The sequence below is a fragment of the Gallus gallus genome, chromosome 33 (assembly GCF_016699485.2).
Source record: "Gallus gallus isolate bGalGal1 chromosome 33, bGalGal1.mat.broiler.GRCg7b, whole genome shotgun sequence".
Taxonomy (NCBI): Eukaryota; Metazoa; Chordata; class Aves; order Galliformes; family Phasianidae; genus Gallus; species Gallus gallus.
Genome location: NC_052564.1, coordinates 2,785,409 through 2,802,577, shown reverse-complemented (window position 1 = coordinate 2,802,577; position 17,169 = coordinate 2,785,409). Strand labels below are relative to the sequence as shown.

At 48.9% G+C, this 17,169-nt stretch overlaps 1 protein-coding gene across 1 annotated transcript; it reads left to right on the top strand.

The window, feature by feature from the left end:
- The first annotated feature begins 730 nt into the window (after positions 1 to 730).
- LOC426526 (olfactory receptor 14C36-like) lies at positions 731 to 1,666 on the top strand. Its single transcript, XM_025145357.2, has one exon. The coding sequence runs from the start codon at positions 731 to 733 to the stop codon at positions 1,664 to 1,666; it is 936 nt and encodes a 311-aa protein (XP_025001125.2).
- The last annotated feature ends 15,503 nt before the right edge of the window (positions 1,667 to 17,169 follow it).

Here is a 17,169-nt window from a genome sequence, read left to right as displayed (position 1 = left end):
GGAGCTGCCCAGGGCGCTGCGGGGAGACGTGTGGGGGGAAGGAGCCCCCCAGCATGGCAGGGCAGGGGCCTTCTGCTGCCACAGCTGCTGCCTGGGGCAGGGGGATCACAGCTACACTGCATCACAGAATGTTTCCAAATGCACACTGAAAGAGAAGAGACAAGACAGGGACTTTCCTTTTCCTATTGTCAGGGAAGGGAAAAGGACTGGAGGCAGAAAACTAAAGGGACAGTCAACTTTGAACACATCACTGAGACTCCCAATTTATTCTTAAATTAATTACTTTTTCTGTGTACAGAATGTGCTTTCAGCCTCTCCTTTCTCAAAGGATAGAACCAGCTGAAATCATCATTGCTTTCTGCAGACATGAATAATGCATGTATCCTGCATACAGGCAGCTTTCTCTCACAGAAATTGAAGGGCACAGAGTTTGGGCTTCTGGGCTCTAGGAGCGGTTGGAATAAAGATATGAGATACGGAAACAATTGAAAATATACAGGGAGATGGGATAAGATTAGGAAATGAGAGGATGATAAAAGCTCAAAAAGCTTCCTCTGCATCTGAAATGCTGAACTTTATGAAATTAAGTTTAAGTAATGTTACTAAAGGAACATTGTCCTAAGAGAATGAAAACATTTTATAGTACAGTGGGATGAGTGATTCTGAGAATTACCTTGCCTTGTCATTATCTACTACACTCTGAACAGGACTCCATGCCCAGGAACTGCAGATGCCCAACAGCAGCTCCATCAGCGAGTTCCTCCTCCTGGCGTTGGCAGACACGCGGCAGCTGCAGCTCCTGCACTTCTGGCTCTTGCTGGGCATCTACCTGGCTGCCCTCCTGGGCAACGGCCTCATCAGCACAGCCGTAGCCTGCGACCACCGCCTGCACACCCCCATGTACTTCTTCCTCCTCAACCTCGCCCTCCTCGACCTGGGCTGCATCTCCACCACTCTCCCCAAAGCCATGGCCAATGCCCTCTGGGACACCAGGCACATCTCCTACGCAGGATGTGCTGCACAGGTCTTTCTGTTTGCCTTTCTGCTATCAGCAGAATATTCCCTTCTCACCATCATGTCCTATGACCGCTATGTTGCCATCTGCAAGCCCCTGCACTATGGGACCCTGCTGGGCAGCAGAGCTTGTGCCACCATGGCAGCAGCTGCCTGGGGCTCTGGGCTTCTCTATTACCTGCTGCACACTGCCAACACATTTTCCCTGCCTCTGTGCCAAGGCAATGCTGTGGATCAGTTCTTCTGTGAAATCCCCCAGATCCTCAAGCTCTCCTGCTCAGAATCCTATCTCAGCGAATTTGGGCTTATTATGCTTAGTGCCCTTATATTCTTTGGGTGTTTTGCTTTCATTCTTTTCTCCTATGTGCAGATCTTAAGGGCTGTGCTGAGGATGCCCTCTGAGCAGGGACGGCACAAAGCCTTCTCCACGTGCCTCCCTCACCTGGCCGTGGTCTCCCTGTTTCTCAGCACTGTCGTGTTTGCCTACCTGAAGCCCTTCTCCATTTCCTCCCCATTTCTGGATCTGACAGTGGCACTTTTTTACTCAGTGATTCCTCCAACACTGAACCCTATTATCTACAGCATGAGGAACAAGGAGATCAAGCATGCCCTCAGCAAAGTGTTGCAATGTGCACGATTCCAGCTTCAATAAAGTGCACATCTTCCTCACATGATTCCCAGTGAGGGTTCCTCATATTTTATGTGTGTTTGATGTTTTTGTTTTTGTGTATAAGTGTGATAAAGTAACCTACAAAAAAAAAAAAAAAAAGCACTCTATTTGACTTTTTTTCCACCTACTTTCTGTTTTCTCACTCCAAGACCTCATGTAAATACGGAAACAAATTCTCCGACTAGGTTAAATATACTTAAAAAGCGTGCAAAAAGTACATTTCCTTTGTACTTTCTGTACAAAGCTCTCCTGCTCAGAATCAGACTACCTCAGGGAAGTAGGGTTACTCCTTTTTAGTGTCTGTTTAGCCTTTGGCTGTTTTGTCTTCATTGTTGTGTCCTATGTGCAGATCTTCAGGGCCGTGCTGAGGATGCCCTCTGAGCAGGGACAACACAAAGCCTTCTCCACGTGCCTCCCTCACCTGGTCGTGCTCTGCCTGTTTCTCAGCACGGCCTTTTTTGCCTACATGAAGTCTCCGTCTCTTTCTTCCCCATTTCTGAATCTGACAGTGGCACTTCTGTACTCTGTGGTTCCTCCAACACTGAACCCTATTATCTACAGCATGAGGAACAAGGAGATCAAGCATGCCCTCTGCAGTGTTGCAATATGTGCACTATTCCAGCTTCAGTAAAGTTCCCATCTTCCTCACATGATTCCCAGTGTTGTTTTTTTCATATTTTATGTGTTTGTTTTTTTTTGGTTCTTTTTGTTTTGTTTTTGTGTGTAAGTGTGATACAGTAATCTGCAAAAAAAGTTGCAATCTATTCCCCTTCTTCTTTCCCATCTACTATTTCCTCACAGCTAGAGCTCATATAAATATGGAACCAGATTCCCTGAATAGGTTAAAAGACACTAAAAAAGCTTGCAAAAACTTCTTTTTCTTTGCTCTTCTCTCTTCCTGCCTTGCCTGGATCTGGATCTGGGGGAGGTACAGCCACGGACAGCAGCACAACACGCTCTTTTCATCCCTGCTCTCTTTACTCTGCTCTCAAGTCCTTGCATTTGTGCAGACCTGAAGGTCTTGTGTGTCTCACCACAGCCCTGTTGTCTCTACAGCAGCACTCCGGGGCTGCAGTCAGTAGGCGGCAATATGAAGCGCTGTGTCAGAGCTGGTCTCCTTGCTGCAGCGCCATAACAAGAGGGGCTCTTCAGAGCAGGACCAGAGAACTGGAGGCCTCTTCCAAAGGAATGGTGTAAGGACAATACATTCGGAGCTGCTTCCTGAGAAGACCTTGAGATCTTCTGGTGTTCTTCACTGAGTGACGGGGACAGTTTCAGAGTCCCAAGGTGATCTGTTATGGACTCAGGGCAGTGCTGTGTTTTGACATGGAAAGTGGCTCAGCACCACGCGGTCGTTTGCTCACTGCTGTTATCTCAACTCTAGGAGCCCCACATTGGGCAACAAAATGACTGTGGTGGTTTAACCTGCTGGGTGGCTCAGCACCACACAGTGCTTTGTGCACTGTCCCCTTCCCAGTGGGATGGGGAAGAGAATTTGTTTGTACAACTCGTGGGCTGAAATAAAGCTATTTCCTAAGAGAGATCAAAGGAAAGGGTAATACTTATGACATATACGTATATATGTCTCACTGGTGTGTCAGAGGGAAGGGTGCCAGGGCAATACCCGCACAGAAGTGCTGGACCCCCTGCCCTGTCACAGTCGGACAGAACTGACAGAGGAGGGTTGGAAGAGTATCCCAGCTCAGCATCATTGACGCACCCCCTGCCTGCCAACCCCACTCCCCCAGGTCCCACTAAGCAACAGGTTTGAGATGCTGGAAATTGAAGGGGACATGAGTGGGGAGTCCAGGCAGGATCTGCTTAGGAGGGAGCGTAGGCTGAGGCAGTCACCCCCATGCCTTGAAATTGTCTCTGTCAGGAAAGGCAGGAGGGGAATTGTGGTGGGTGATTCCCTTCTCTGGGGAACGGAGGGCTCCATTTGCAGGCCCGACCCAACCTGTAAGGAGGTGTGCTGCCTCCCTGGGGCCCACATCAGCGACATTGCCAGAAAAGTCCTGGGTCTGGTTTGCTCCTCTGATTATTAACCATTACTGATAGTTCAGGTAGGCAGTGATGAAATTGCTCAGGGAAGCCTGCGAGCTTTCAAAAAGGATTTCAGGGGCTCATACTTTCACTCATACTTTACACTGCCTTTACCTCACTTTTTACTCTGGGTTTACTTACACTCTACTCCAGTTGTACTCATATTTTACTTCGGATTTATTCACGCTATACTCCAGGTTTACTCACACCTTACTTCTAGTTTACTTGCACTTTACTCTGGGTTTACTCACACAGTGTTTTGGGTTGCCTCACACTTTACACCAGTTTGTTCTTACTTTTCTCTGGGTGCCCTCAAGTGTACTCCATGTGTTCCCACACCTTACTCCAGCTTTTACTGACACTTGACTCCAGGTTCACACCTAATTTACTCCGGGTTCACTCACACTTGTCTCCAGTTTTACTCACAATTTGCTCCGTGTGTGCCCACACCTTACTTGTGATTTTACTTGCAATTTACTCCAGGTTTTATTCACAGTTTACTGAAGGTTTACTCACACTTTACTCCTGGCTTCTTCACACTTTGCTCCTGGTTTTGCTCACACTTCACACCAGGTTTACACACACTTCATTTTGGGTTTACGCTTATGCTGGAGATGGAGTGGTCAGCTCAGCCTTGCTGAATGCTGACTCTCTGATAATGAGGCTCTAGAAAGGAGACAGAAGCTCTGAATAAACAGGGGTGTTTTGTACCTAGCCATAAGATTAGTTCTCTGCTGATTTTGAAGACTTGTTATGGAATTTGATTGCTTTCTAGCCAATGGATTGTTAGTGGAAATGTACTGAATATGTGTGTGTCAACGGTTTAAGGGCTGGTCCGGCCCGGTTCCGTGACTGGTGGGGCGGAGGGACTTCGCAAAATCCGCGCCTCCAGGAAGGGAAACAGGGGACCCCAAAATATTTAAAAACAGCGGCCACGATCTGAGGAGAAACAAACTAATTTACTAAATATAGTATCGGAATGTAAGATAACTGTAGAGCAAATGAAGGTAATGACAAAGCCTTTATTTAAGAAATAGGCACACGAGGGAAAGATATCAAAAAGAATCGACTCACCCCTCCCGGTAGCAGCGCGCAGGCAGAGCCGAGCTGAGGAATGTGTCCCTCCCCCCTTCGTGCCGCCGCGCCGCCGCACTCACACACTCACAGAGCCCACCCATTGGTTCAGGCTGTGACCCTGGAATTCCACTACACCTGCCAATCCCACTCCCCCAGGTCTCACTAAGCAACAGGCTTGAGATGCTGGAAATTGAAGGGGACATGACTGGGGAGGCCAGAGAGAATCTGCCTAGGAAGGAGCCTAGACTGAGGTGGTCACCCCCATGCCTTGAGGCTGCCTCTCTCAGGGAAGGCAGGAGGGAAATTGTGGTGGGGGATTCCCTTCTCAGGGGAATGGAGGGCCCCATTTGCAGCCCTGACCCGACCAGCAGGGAGTTGTGCTGCCTCCCTGGGGCCCACATCAGGGACATCGCCAGAAAAGTCCCGGGTCTGGTTTGCTCCTCTGATTACTGCCCATTACTGATAGTTTAGGTAGGCAGTGATGAAATTGCTCAGGGAAGCCTGCAAGCTATCAAAAAGGACATACGGGGTTTAGGGCAAATGGTTGAAGGAGTGGGTGTTTATGTGTTATTTTCCTCTCTCCTTCTTCTGGGGTGGTGAGGGATATGGAGTGGTCCAGGAAATCACAGGCTTTGAATAAGAGGCTGGAAGGTTGGTGCCACCACAGGAACTTTGGGTTCTTTGACCATGGGGCGGTTAGCTTGGCACCTGGCCTGATGACTGCTGCCGGGTCTCACCCCTCTCTGAAGGGAAAGCGGATCCCAGCCCAGGAGCTGGCAGGGGTCATTGAAGGAGCTTAAAACTGGTTGTGATGGGGAATGGGAATAAAATGATTCTTACATTTTACTACTGTGTTTACTCACACTTTACTCTGCATCTTACTCACACTTTACTCTGGGTTTAACTCATACTTTTCTTTGGGTTTAACTCATACTTTACTCAAGCTTTATTCTTTCTTTTCTCCATGTGAGAAAAACTCACACTGCACAGCGGGGGTACTCACACTCTAGTCCGGGTGTACGCACACACTACTTTGGGTTTTACTCACACTTTACTAAAGGCTTACTCAAACATTACACCAGGTTTACTCACACTTTACTTTATGTTTTCTCATGCTTTACTCTGGGTTTACTCATGCTTTACTTCAGGTTTACTTATACTTTGTGGAGTGTTTATTCACTTTTTACTCAGGATGTACTCACAACATACTCCAGGTTTACTCACACTTTGGGTTTACTCATACTTTATACTGGCTTTTACTCAGCCTTTACTCTGGGTTTACTTACACTCTACTCCAGGTGTTCTCATATTTTACTTTGGATTTACTCACGCTATACTCCAGGCTTACTCACACCTTACTTCAAGTTTACTTGTACTTTACTCTGGGTTTACTCACACATTGTTTTGGGTTGCCTCACACTTTACACCAGTTTTTTCTTACTTTTCTCTTGGTGCCCTCAATTGTACTCCATGTGTTCCCACACCTTACACCAGATTTTACTGACACTTGACTCCAGGTTCACACCTAATGTACTCCGGGTTCACTTACACTTGTCTCCAGTTTTACTCACAAGTTACTCCGTGTGTGCCCACACCTTACTTGTGATTTTACTTGCAATTAACTCCGGGTTTTATTCACAGTTTACTCAAGGTTTACTCACACTTTACTCCTGGCTTTCTCACACTTTGCTCCTGGTTTTGCTCACAGTTCACACCAGGTTTACACACACTTCACTTTGGGTTTACTCTTATGCTGGAGATGGAGAGGTCAGCTCAGCCTTGCTGAATGCTGACTCTCTAATAATGAGGCTCTGGAAAGGAGACAGAAGGTCTGAATAAACAGGGGTGTTTTGTACCAAGCCATAAGATAAGCTCTCTGCTGATTAGGAAGACTTGTTATGGAATTTGATTGCTTTCTAGCCAGTGGATTGTTAGTGGAAATGTACTGAATATGTGTGTTAGAATATAAAAGGCTTGCTTTAGAAAGTAGATAGAGATGGCATCATGATCATTATCATCACAGCAATAAGGAAATCTTCCTGGCACGAGATCCCTGTGTCGTATTTTAGTCACACTTTGCATTGGGTTCACAGACACTTGACACAAGGTTTAATCTTACTCCACTCTGGGTATACTCACACTTTACTCTGGGTTTTATTCACACTTTACTTTGGGTTTACTCATACTTTACTACAGCTTTCCTCCAACATTACTCCGAGTTTATTCACACCTGAATCCAGGTTTACTGACACTTTACTTTGGGTGTTCTGATCTTACTCAGGGTTCACTCAAACTTTACACTGTCTTTTCTCCAGCTTTTACTCACCCTTGACTCTAGGTTCGCTCACAATTTCCTCCAGAATTACACACACTTTACTTTGGGTTTACTCAGTCCTCACTCAGAGTTTACTCACACTCTACTGCAGGTGTACTCACATTTTACTCCAGGTTCTCCCACAATTTACTTTGGGTTTACCCATACCTTTCTCAGGGTTCACTAACACTCAACTTCAGGTGTACTCACACTCCAGGTTTATTCACACTTTACTCTGGCTACACTCACACTTTACTCCGTGTTTTCCCACACTTTACTCTGTGTGAGCCCACACCTTACTCAGGGTTTTACTTGCAATTTACTCCTGGTTTAGTCACACTTTACTCCTGGTTTACTCATACTCTATTTCGGGTTTACTCACACATTACTCTGGGTTTACTCTAACTTTTCTCCAGGTTTTACTCACTCTTCAAGCTTTCTCACACTTTACTCTAGATTTACTCACACTTTACTCTGGGTTTTTCTCACACTATACCAAAATTTAACTCACACATTACTTCAGGTTTACTCTTGTTTTACTCAAGGTTTACTCACACTTTTGTCTGAGTTGACACGCCATTTAGTCAAGGTTTTGTCACACTTAACTCCGTGTCTTCCCACACTTTACTCAGAGTCAGCCCACACTTTACTCCCAGTTTATACATACTTTACTACACACTTACTCATACTCTTCACCAGGTGTACTCACACCTTTCTCTGGGTTTTACTCACAGTTTAGTCCCAGTTTACTCTTTTTTTTTTTTTTTTTTTTTTTTTTTTTTCCTGGGTTTTACTCATACACTTCTAAGGGTGTACTCCCACCTTACTCTGTTTTCCTAACACTTTACTTCAGGTCTACTCACACTTTACTCTGAGTTTACTCACACTTTTCTCCTGGTTTGCTCTCACTTTACTCCAGGTTTGCTCACACTACTCCAGGAGTACTCACACCTTACTCCAGGTTTTACACACACTTCTCTCCAGGTTTACTCACACGGTGTTTTGGGTTTTGCTCACACTTTACTCCAAGTTTACTCAGACTATCTCCAGCTTTTACTCACCCTTTACTCCAGGTTTACTTCAGTATAGTAAATAAGTTAAGTTAAAAGTTATGAGCTTTCATGGGTTGCTGAATTGGCAGCTGCAGGTTTGACGTTGCTAAGCCAGGTTTTTGCTGCCAATAAGAGATGCTCTTCTGCAGACTTAGTGCAATTAGTGCAGACAGCGGGTCTCCTGTTCTTTCCAAATCACATCATTAGCAATCCTATCTTCGGAATGCACGGTAGCAGGCTAGGACAGTAAAACTGCAGATTAATGAAGAAGTAGTGGATTGGTGAATGGAGTTGTGGCCAATGAGAGGACCAACCAGAGCCAGCCAAGTGTCCTCCATCCTAACCCAAGCCCAAGAAAATAACATGATGGCCTTCACTGGAAAGACCAACGAGAGATACGCATGTGTAAAAGAGCAAGTGTAAAAGACTTGGGCTGGAGAGGGGGAGGGAAAGCGGGAATGTCAAGCATTCTGGGGACTCATTGTAATAAACCAACCTTTTCATGGACATCTAATGCATATGTTAGCAGCCTCCTCTTTAAGTAGGTGCCTTTCTTGCTCTCCAGAATGCAGGTTAGGTGGCAATATCCCCTCTGCATCCAGCGTATGTGCAGCGCTATTTAAACATAACTGCTTTATAACTACTCTGTTGTTACCGAGTTTGATTTCTCCACGTCAGTTTCGTCCCTCAGTTCAGCGCTTGTCAGCCCTCCTTGAGAGTGCCCAGTCCCAGCACGTTCCCGACAACTCAAAGAGATCACCACTTTGCTGGTCCTGAAACGAGACCCTGGGAGAAGAACCCTTCTGCATGGTGAGAAGAGGCCGCAGGCCCGATTCCCAGGCCCCATCCCTGGGCCACTTCCCCGCTGCTCTTCAATCACTGCCCATGTGGCCTCAGTGCACAGAGGGCAGCTCCTTGGGGCGGAACCGGAAGCAGCAGCCGGCAGGACTCCCTGGAGCTGCCCTAGCGCTGAGCAACGGTCCATCACATGGGGATGGGGCCCAGAGCTGATACCCATGGTGTGCAGGGGAAACGCAGGGAGGGAAAGACTGAGGGCCTTCATGCCTCGCGTCCCTCCCTCCTCGTGGCTTCCAGGATTCTGCAGCATAATGCTTTGATGTATCCATGCCGTTTCTGTGATTTTGAAGTCACTCCGTCCATCTCTGACACTCGGATTCCACACTGCCGCACGCAGCTGCACACAGAAGCTGCCGCTCAATGCATCCCTGCACTTTCTTCCCCTCCATTCTGTCACCCAGCTCTGGGGATGCCCGTTTGGGGCCATCCTCCCACATTCAACAGGGTTCCACCCAGCACTGTTTGCAGCGTTTGAATGTGAAACTGGAATTGAGATAGCACCATCACGTCCAGCAGCAGCATGCCCTGTGAGGGGCTCAGACCGCAGCTGTTGCAAAGCCCATGGGCCCTCAGTGCCCAGGGACACTGCTCTCTCCCCATTCACCCAGCCTGTGATGCTATCACAGAAGGCTACCAGGTTGGTCTAGCACTATTTCCTCTTGGTGAAGCCATGCTGACCACAAAAATTGGCTCTCTAGATAAGGCTGTCTAGGGCCCTGTCCAGCCTGGGCTTGAGCACCTCTAGGAATGGGGCATCCACAACTTCTCTGGGTCCTTCGATCAGTTCCTCACCACCCTTAAAGTGGAAAAATTTTCCTCTCACATGTTTATTTTTATGATGTGTGTGTGCAAGATTGTTTCTCAGTACTGAAGTGCCTACAACTGGCACTTGGTGGATAAGTGTGTTTTTCTAACTTAGCAATTTCTCAAAAGGCTCTCTAGAGTGCTATTACTGACATTGTCGGGAGTTCAGCAAATTACCAAATCATTCAGAAGGGAGGCATGGCTTGAGCTACAGTGATGCAATTGACTGCATCTGACAGCAAGAACAGAAATAATTAACCTGCATATTGGTGTAATTTGGGAAGTTGTGTTAGTTTTATTAGTAGGGAAAACAGCAGGACATGAAAGAACAAAACTGAAAAAACAATGAATATAAGAAATGAGTTTTGCTTCAGTAAATAAAGAACAAGAGGGGTAAGAAATCCTAACAAACTGATTTGATATGCAGCCATTCATGCACAAAATCTGTTGTCATTAGGTTATAAGCAAGGAAAGAATAAAGTGCTTTTGGTCTCAACCCAGGAACTGTTTAACTGCATTTTCTGCTCCTCTGTGCTGTTGAGGAGAGGCAGTGACAGAGCAGCATAAGGGGCACCTGGGAGCCAAGCAAGGTGAGCACAGCACAGCTGGGCACTGAGTTCCAGTGATTTTGGGGTCCCAACCTGCAGCATGAGGCTCCATGTACGTTCCCCCCTGCTGGACAGCCCAGCCCCACTGACCCACAGGCAGCCCCTGGCAGCTCTGTGCAGGCACTGTGTGGAGCAGCATGCCCCCAGCACAGCCCTGACAGCCCGCACTGCCCTTCTGCTCCCTCACCAGCTGGACCCTTCCCGGTGCCAATGTGTCCCACACAGCTCACAGCCAGCCCTGCCCCGGGCTCTGTTGGGCTCTGGGCCTTCATAGGGACCAGGCCAGGCTACCCATGCCCCAGTGCAGGTACTGAGCCCAGTAGGAATGTGGAATGGTCCCATTTCAGCCCTCAGCAGATTTTGGTGAAAAGTGCTGCTTTGAACCGCTGGTCTGAGGTCTGGGGCTGGTGGTAGCTTCCTTGAGCAGTGTCTCCTTTCTGTTCATGTAACAAGAAGCTTTGTTGGATCTGTGCCCCGAGGGACCCTGCTTCGTGGCATCATGGGCATGGGGTGGTCTCCAGAGCCCCAGGATCTCCTCTGACTGCTCCCTCCTCCTGAAGGCTCCCAGATGCAGCAGCCCTGCAGCAGAGCACCCAGAAGAGGGCTCATCCTGTGTATGGTCATAACCAGACCCTGGTGCTCCAGCTGCCCCCAGCACCCACGCAATCTTGCCTAAGGGCCGCCTTCAGGGAAGTGCCAAAGTTGCAGCGGGGACTGAGGAACAGCCACAAGGTCATAGGGCTCCTGGTCATACAAGCATCTGCAGGGAAATGTCATGCCCAGGACAGCTCCCACCACTATCCATCCCTCCTCTGACCTCCATGGCCATTCCTGGGTGGCTCTGTGCTGGCCGTGCTGGTCAGGGTGAGCAGCAGACCCAGATGGATGACGCCGAGTGCAGCTAAACTCCTCTCTGGGAGTCTGTGGGTGTGCAAAGCAAATGGAATGATAAGAGAGCATTTCCAATAGCACTTGGAATGTTCAGGCACAGCAAGAATGACAGGAATCCCCCCATTCCATGCAGCGGTACATCCCCACAGCCACAGTGAAGACTGCAGACACCTCATTTCCCTGCAGATACAGAGACACTACACAGAGGATACAAGAGTCAGCTCTGATCCACATCAGATATGGGCTCCAGGAGGAAGAGAGCAGGTTGATGCCTCAGCAGACATGCAGTGAATCAAAATATTACTGTAACAGCGTAAGAAAAATTAATAAACATAAAAAAACAGCAAACAAATTAAAAAATAAGAATAAAAATAAATATTATAAACATAGATGAGCAATACAGGCCTGCACTGGCACATTCTGTGAGTCATTTAGAGAGAGAGGAGAAGTTTATTGTTAATGAAAAGTGTCCATGACATCAATTTTCCCAGTGCGTCTTGGAGGTCTGGGTTCCTCATGCTGTAGATGAGGGGGTTTATGGCTGGAGGCAGCACTGAGTACAGGAATGACACCACCAGGCCCAGGGATGGGGAGGAAATGGAGGGGGGCTTCAGGTTGGCAAATGTGGCAGTGCTGACTAACAGGGAGAGCACAGCCAGGTGAAGGAGGCACATGGAGAAGGCTTTGTGCCGTCCCTGCTCAGAGGGCATCCTCAGCACGGCCCTGAAGATCTGCACACAGGACAGCACAATGAAAAGAAAACACAAGGCAGAAGCCACCTTGCTCAGGATGAGCCCTGAACTGAGTGAAAAATCTTTTCCTTCTCTTCAGACAGAATGTATGCAGTTTCACCCATCACTTTCATCCTCCCACTGTGTATGAGAGCGCAGAGCCTGGCTCTGTATTCTCCATCATCTCCTCACAGGCTCTCACATGCTGCAGTGATATGCCCACAGCCTTCCCTGGTTTCTCTGCCAGGATACACAGCTGCCTCCTACCTGGCTCTTTGTGTACCAAGACCACCTACTCCTCCCCCCAAATGGCTGTACTGGGTTTCCAATCTGTGGCTTATCACTGCGATGTCCCTGCTCCATACTTGACCCAACCATGCTTGCACTGCACAGGACAGGTGTGTTTGGGGTGGGAAGAGTTTCCCCAGCACAAGTGCCCATGGCAGCCCTCAGTGCACCACACTGACGGCATTCCTGCTTTACAGATCCAGTGCTGCCCCAGCCATGTCCCACACATGGGTCTGCAGACAGCCTCGCTCTACCACCAGGAGCATGGAGATGGCTTCAGGAAAAAGCTCTGCCATCAACATGCAGGCAGTGCTGGAAATGGCTGATGTGAGAGGCTGACGGTGACAAATGTCCAGAGCAACCCTCCTGGTCCACCCACGTCCCCCAGGGCGTAGACAAGGAGGGGAGTATGGAAGTGAAAAGAGAGCAGCAGCAGAAAGACCACCTCCTGCTGCTGTCTGTGGCCATTGGACCTGGGAAGCAGCAGCCCCGTCTCAAACACAGATAAGGGGATGGAACTCCTGGGCAGTGAGGGGCAGCCCCCATGGACACCGAGGCTGCTGCTCCGTGTTGCAGCTGGGTTCCTGGACCCTGCACTACCCCTGCATACGTCAGTTGCTCCTCCACTTTCAGAGATGGTAAAACATGGGAGAAGAGACAGATGAATTTCTGCTGGCTTCTTTACTGTGTGTATCAACAGAGTGCCTTGTTCTACAGGTGCATGAGATGAGTGAGCCAAAACACTACAGAAATGTAGCAGGCCAAGAATAACACTTCCAAAATCAAAGTCGTGCCTGTGAAAACAATAATGAAGACAAATAATAACAAGAGATTGTCCTAACAATTTCAGAGGTACCTTGGGACTCCTCTTAAACTACCATGCATCTTATGGATGCTGTAGAAGTATGTATTGCTCACTGCAGCCTTGAGCTCCTGGTTTCTCAAGCCGTAGATGAGAGGATTCACTGCTGGAGGCACCACTGAGTACAGAAATGAAACCAGCAGGTCCAGGGATGGAGAAGACATGGAAGAGGATTTCAGATAGGCAAACATGGCTGTGCTGACAAAGAGGGAGACCACAGCCAGGTGAGGGAGGCACGTGGAGAAGGCTTTGTGCCGTCCCTGCTCAGAGGGCATCCTCAGCACAGCCCTGAAGATCTGCACATAGGACAAAACAATGAAGACAAAACACCCACAGGTTAAACAAAGACTAAAATAAATAATCCCAACTTCCCTGAGGTAGTCAGATTTTGAGCAGGAGAGCTTGAGGATCTGGGCAATTTCACAGAAGAACTGATCCACAGCATTGCTTTGGCAGAGTGGTATTGAAAATGCAGTGCCAGTGTGCAGGAGAGCATAGAGAAGCCCAGTGCCCCAGGCAGCTGCTGCCATGGTGGCAAAAGCTCTGCTGCCCAGCAGGGTCCCGTAGTGCAGGGGCTTGCAGATGGCAACGTAGCGATCATAGGACATCACGGTGAGAAGGGAATACTCTGCAGAGAGGAAGAAGAGAAAGAAAAAGACCTGTGCAGCACATCCTGCGTAGGAGATGTGCCTGGTGTGCCAGAGGGCATTGGCCATGGCTTTGGGGAGAGTGGTGGAGATGCAGCCCAGGTCGAGGAGGGCGAGGTTGAGGAGGAAGAAGTACATGGGGGTGTGCAGGCGGTGGTCGCAGGCTACGGCTGTGCTGATGAGGCCGTTGCCCAGGAGGGCAGCCAGGTAGATGCCCAGCAAGAGCCAGAAGTGCAGGAGCTGCAGCTGCCGCGTGTCTGCCAACGCCAGGAGGAGGAACTCGCTGATGGAGCTGCTGTTGGGCATCTGCAGTTCCTGGGCATGGACAAGTTTAGATCATTCTCTGAGTCTCTCCTCCTGCTACACTAGGAAAGTCCATTTAACTCCATAACTTCCGTTTATTTTCATGAGCTTCAGCATCCTGTAAGAAGTAGAAGCTTATATAGCTCTTACTTTCCTCTCATTTCCTTATCCTATCCCAGCCTCCTGGATATTTTCCTCTTGGGAGCAATTTCCATGTCTCATATCTTTACCCTGTCTGCACTCAGAGCCCTCATCCCTGCCTCTGTACGCTTAGATTTGTCTTAGAGAAATCTGCCTGTTTTCAGGATAAATGCATTATTCGTGTCTGTAGAGAATGATAATTTCAGCTGGTGCTGTCCTTTGGGAGAGAAGAGGCTGAAAGCACATGAGGAGATTGTTCATATAACAGCAGATTGAGAAAGATACAATTCAGGATTCCCAGAGATGTGTTCATATTTCACAGCTCCCTTCGAATTTCAGCCTCCAGTCCTTTTCCATTCCCTAAGGATATAAAAGAAAAATCCCTGCCTTGTCTCTCCTCTTGCAAAGTGCCTTTGAAAACACTGTATGGTGCACTTAAGCTGTGATCTACCTGCCCCAGGCAGCAGCTGTGGCAGCAGAAGGCCCCTGCCCTGCCGGGGGGCTCCTTCCCCCCACGTCTCCCCGCAGCGCCCTGGGCAGCTCCCCGGGCAGGCTGAGTGCTGAGCCTGGCAGGCGGCAGAGTCCCTGCCCCGGCACACAGCCCCTGGGGCACAGCAGGGACCCTGCTCTGCACCACAGCCCTGAGCACCCGGATGCACCCCCGGCTGCACAGCCTGCAGCCGTCCTGGGACACGCAGCCCTCAGGGCTGTGCTCTGATGCTGCAGCACAGAAGCCCTCAGCTGGAGCTTTTTCCCTGATAAAGAAACACAGAGCGTCTGAAGCCTGATGTGCTATGGGATGTCGGAAACTTACTGAACCCTCCAGGAATAGGGCTGCTCTGCCTGCCGCGAGCAACTTACCTTGTCAAAGTCTATGAGTAGTGCTCCTGCATGAAGTCACAGCTGGCTCACATCCCACACATCATGTAAGCTCTATCTCCCTTCTCTCCACCCCATCTCTTGCAGATCATGTCCACTGTCCTTTTGTGCTGTACAGAGGAGATGATCCCGGGCACGGCTGTCTTTCTGCAGTGCTGCCCACTTGTATGATTTGTCAGTGTCCCAGGAGCCCGGCCCAGCTCAGCAGCAGAGGAGGTGATTTCATCTCTCCCTGGAGACATCCATGGCCCTCCTGAGGTGACAGCTCCTGCAAGGCAGCACAGTCAACACTGCAGAACGTACTTCCAAGTCAGCTCAATTAATCAACATGCCCAGTGGATTCCAGAAGCACAGTTGTTCCCACTGAAAGAACTTTGACCACGAGAGAAGCAAATGCCAAATCTGGAAACCTGTTCTCATGACCCATAACAAAAATGACACACAGACAAGGATGCTAATGGGAACACCAACTCATGCTGTGCTAGAACTCTTTGTACATTTGCAGGCTTGAGCTCTTTTTTGGACCACAGCTACACAGTTATTTTGCTTCCACAACTGGGCTGCAGGACAAGGGTGATAAAGAGTCTTTATGATGGATGGGCAAGGAGACAAGGAAGGGCGACTGCCCTCTGTGAGAGTGCACTGAGTTCTGCCTGGGGATGGCAGAGCAGCCAGGTAAGAGTGAATGAAAATGCCCAACAGAGGAGCCCAACAGTGTCTGTTCCTGGCTTCCTGATCAGGAAGAGCAAGTGGAAGGTGCCCTCTACAGACAGATGGAAGCCTCATGGTGTCAGGCCCTTGTCCCCCCTGGGGGCCCTTTTCACTCTAGTGTCTGCTGCAGGGACAGCACAGCAGGGCATACGGCATCCAGGACATCCCTGGAGAGCACAGGCGGCAGCTTCCTGACCAAGCCATAGAGGAACCAAAGAGGACAGTTGCTCTGCTGGATCTCATACTCACCAGGAAGGAAGGGTTGGTGGGAAATGTGAAGATCAAAGGGACCCTGGGCTGCAGTGGCCATGGGATGGTGGAGCTGAGGAGCCTGAAGGGGGGCAAAAGACAAGCTCACACCTTTGGGCTTTAGCGTAGCACACCTTGGCTTCTTAAAGTGTCTGTCAGGTACGGTCCAGCACGGTAAGACTCGCAGCCGAATAGGATCAAAAAAATGTGCTAATGATCTAAGGATACTGCTTCCAAGCTGAATAAATCTATTCCAAGTAGTGGAAGCCAAGTAAAAATGTCAGAAGTCCTGCAGGAATGGTAATGGATTGCCCTGAACAAACCCAAACACAGAAAGTAAACAGTCAGGGAAAGGAAGCAAGAAGAGGTCACCTGGCAGCAATGCAGATACTTTGTCCAGCGCACCTGCTGAGATGAGTTAAAGAATCAGAGTTCCTCTGCCCAGGCATATGAAAGACAAGAACTGCTTGGAGGGAGAATGTGTGCCCACAGTAGAATGGGGCAGGGAACCTGGTGAGACAGGACATGGAGAAGTCTCTGATACTCCTTTCCTTCCTGACCTCGCGGTTTATTAGTTGCACTGGGCTTCTTGGAATCATTTTTTAATTATTATTATTATTATTTCTTTCCATAAAGGCCAACATTTTCCACCACTTTGTTTGCAGGACACAGATGCCTTCAGGTGCAGGGACACAGGCAGCGGTGCCAGTGCCAATGCCCTGTGACTAATGCCCAGCGTCCACCGCTGCTCTACCCTGCTGCGTATTTCATGTCCCTCATTCTCCAGGGAACTCCAGCTCTCCTAAATTAATGACCATGCTGAAGGGCATGTTGTCAACAGGCCACCTGGACACACACTCTTCCCACTGCTCTCCACATCACCCCATCCCTTGCACATTGCTCACTCAGATAGCTCCCAACTATCTGGCTGATCTGTGACCTTCAGGGAGATTACTGGAGCCTGCTCCATCTCTCCAAAGTCTGATGGACTCTCTTGTCAACTCCTTAACTATAATTATATCTGTCC

What these genes read in the sequence shown, in the direction of transcription:
- LOC426526 (XM_025145357.2), top strand. Translation starts at nt 731, where the DNA reads ATGCCCAACAGCAGCTCCATCAGCGAGTTCCTCCTCCTGGCGTTGGCA.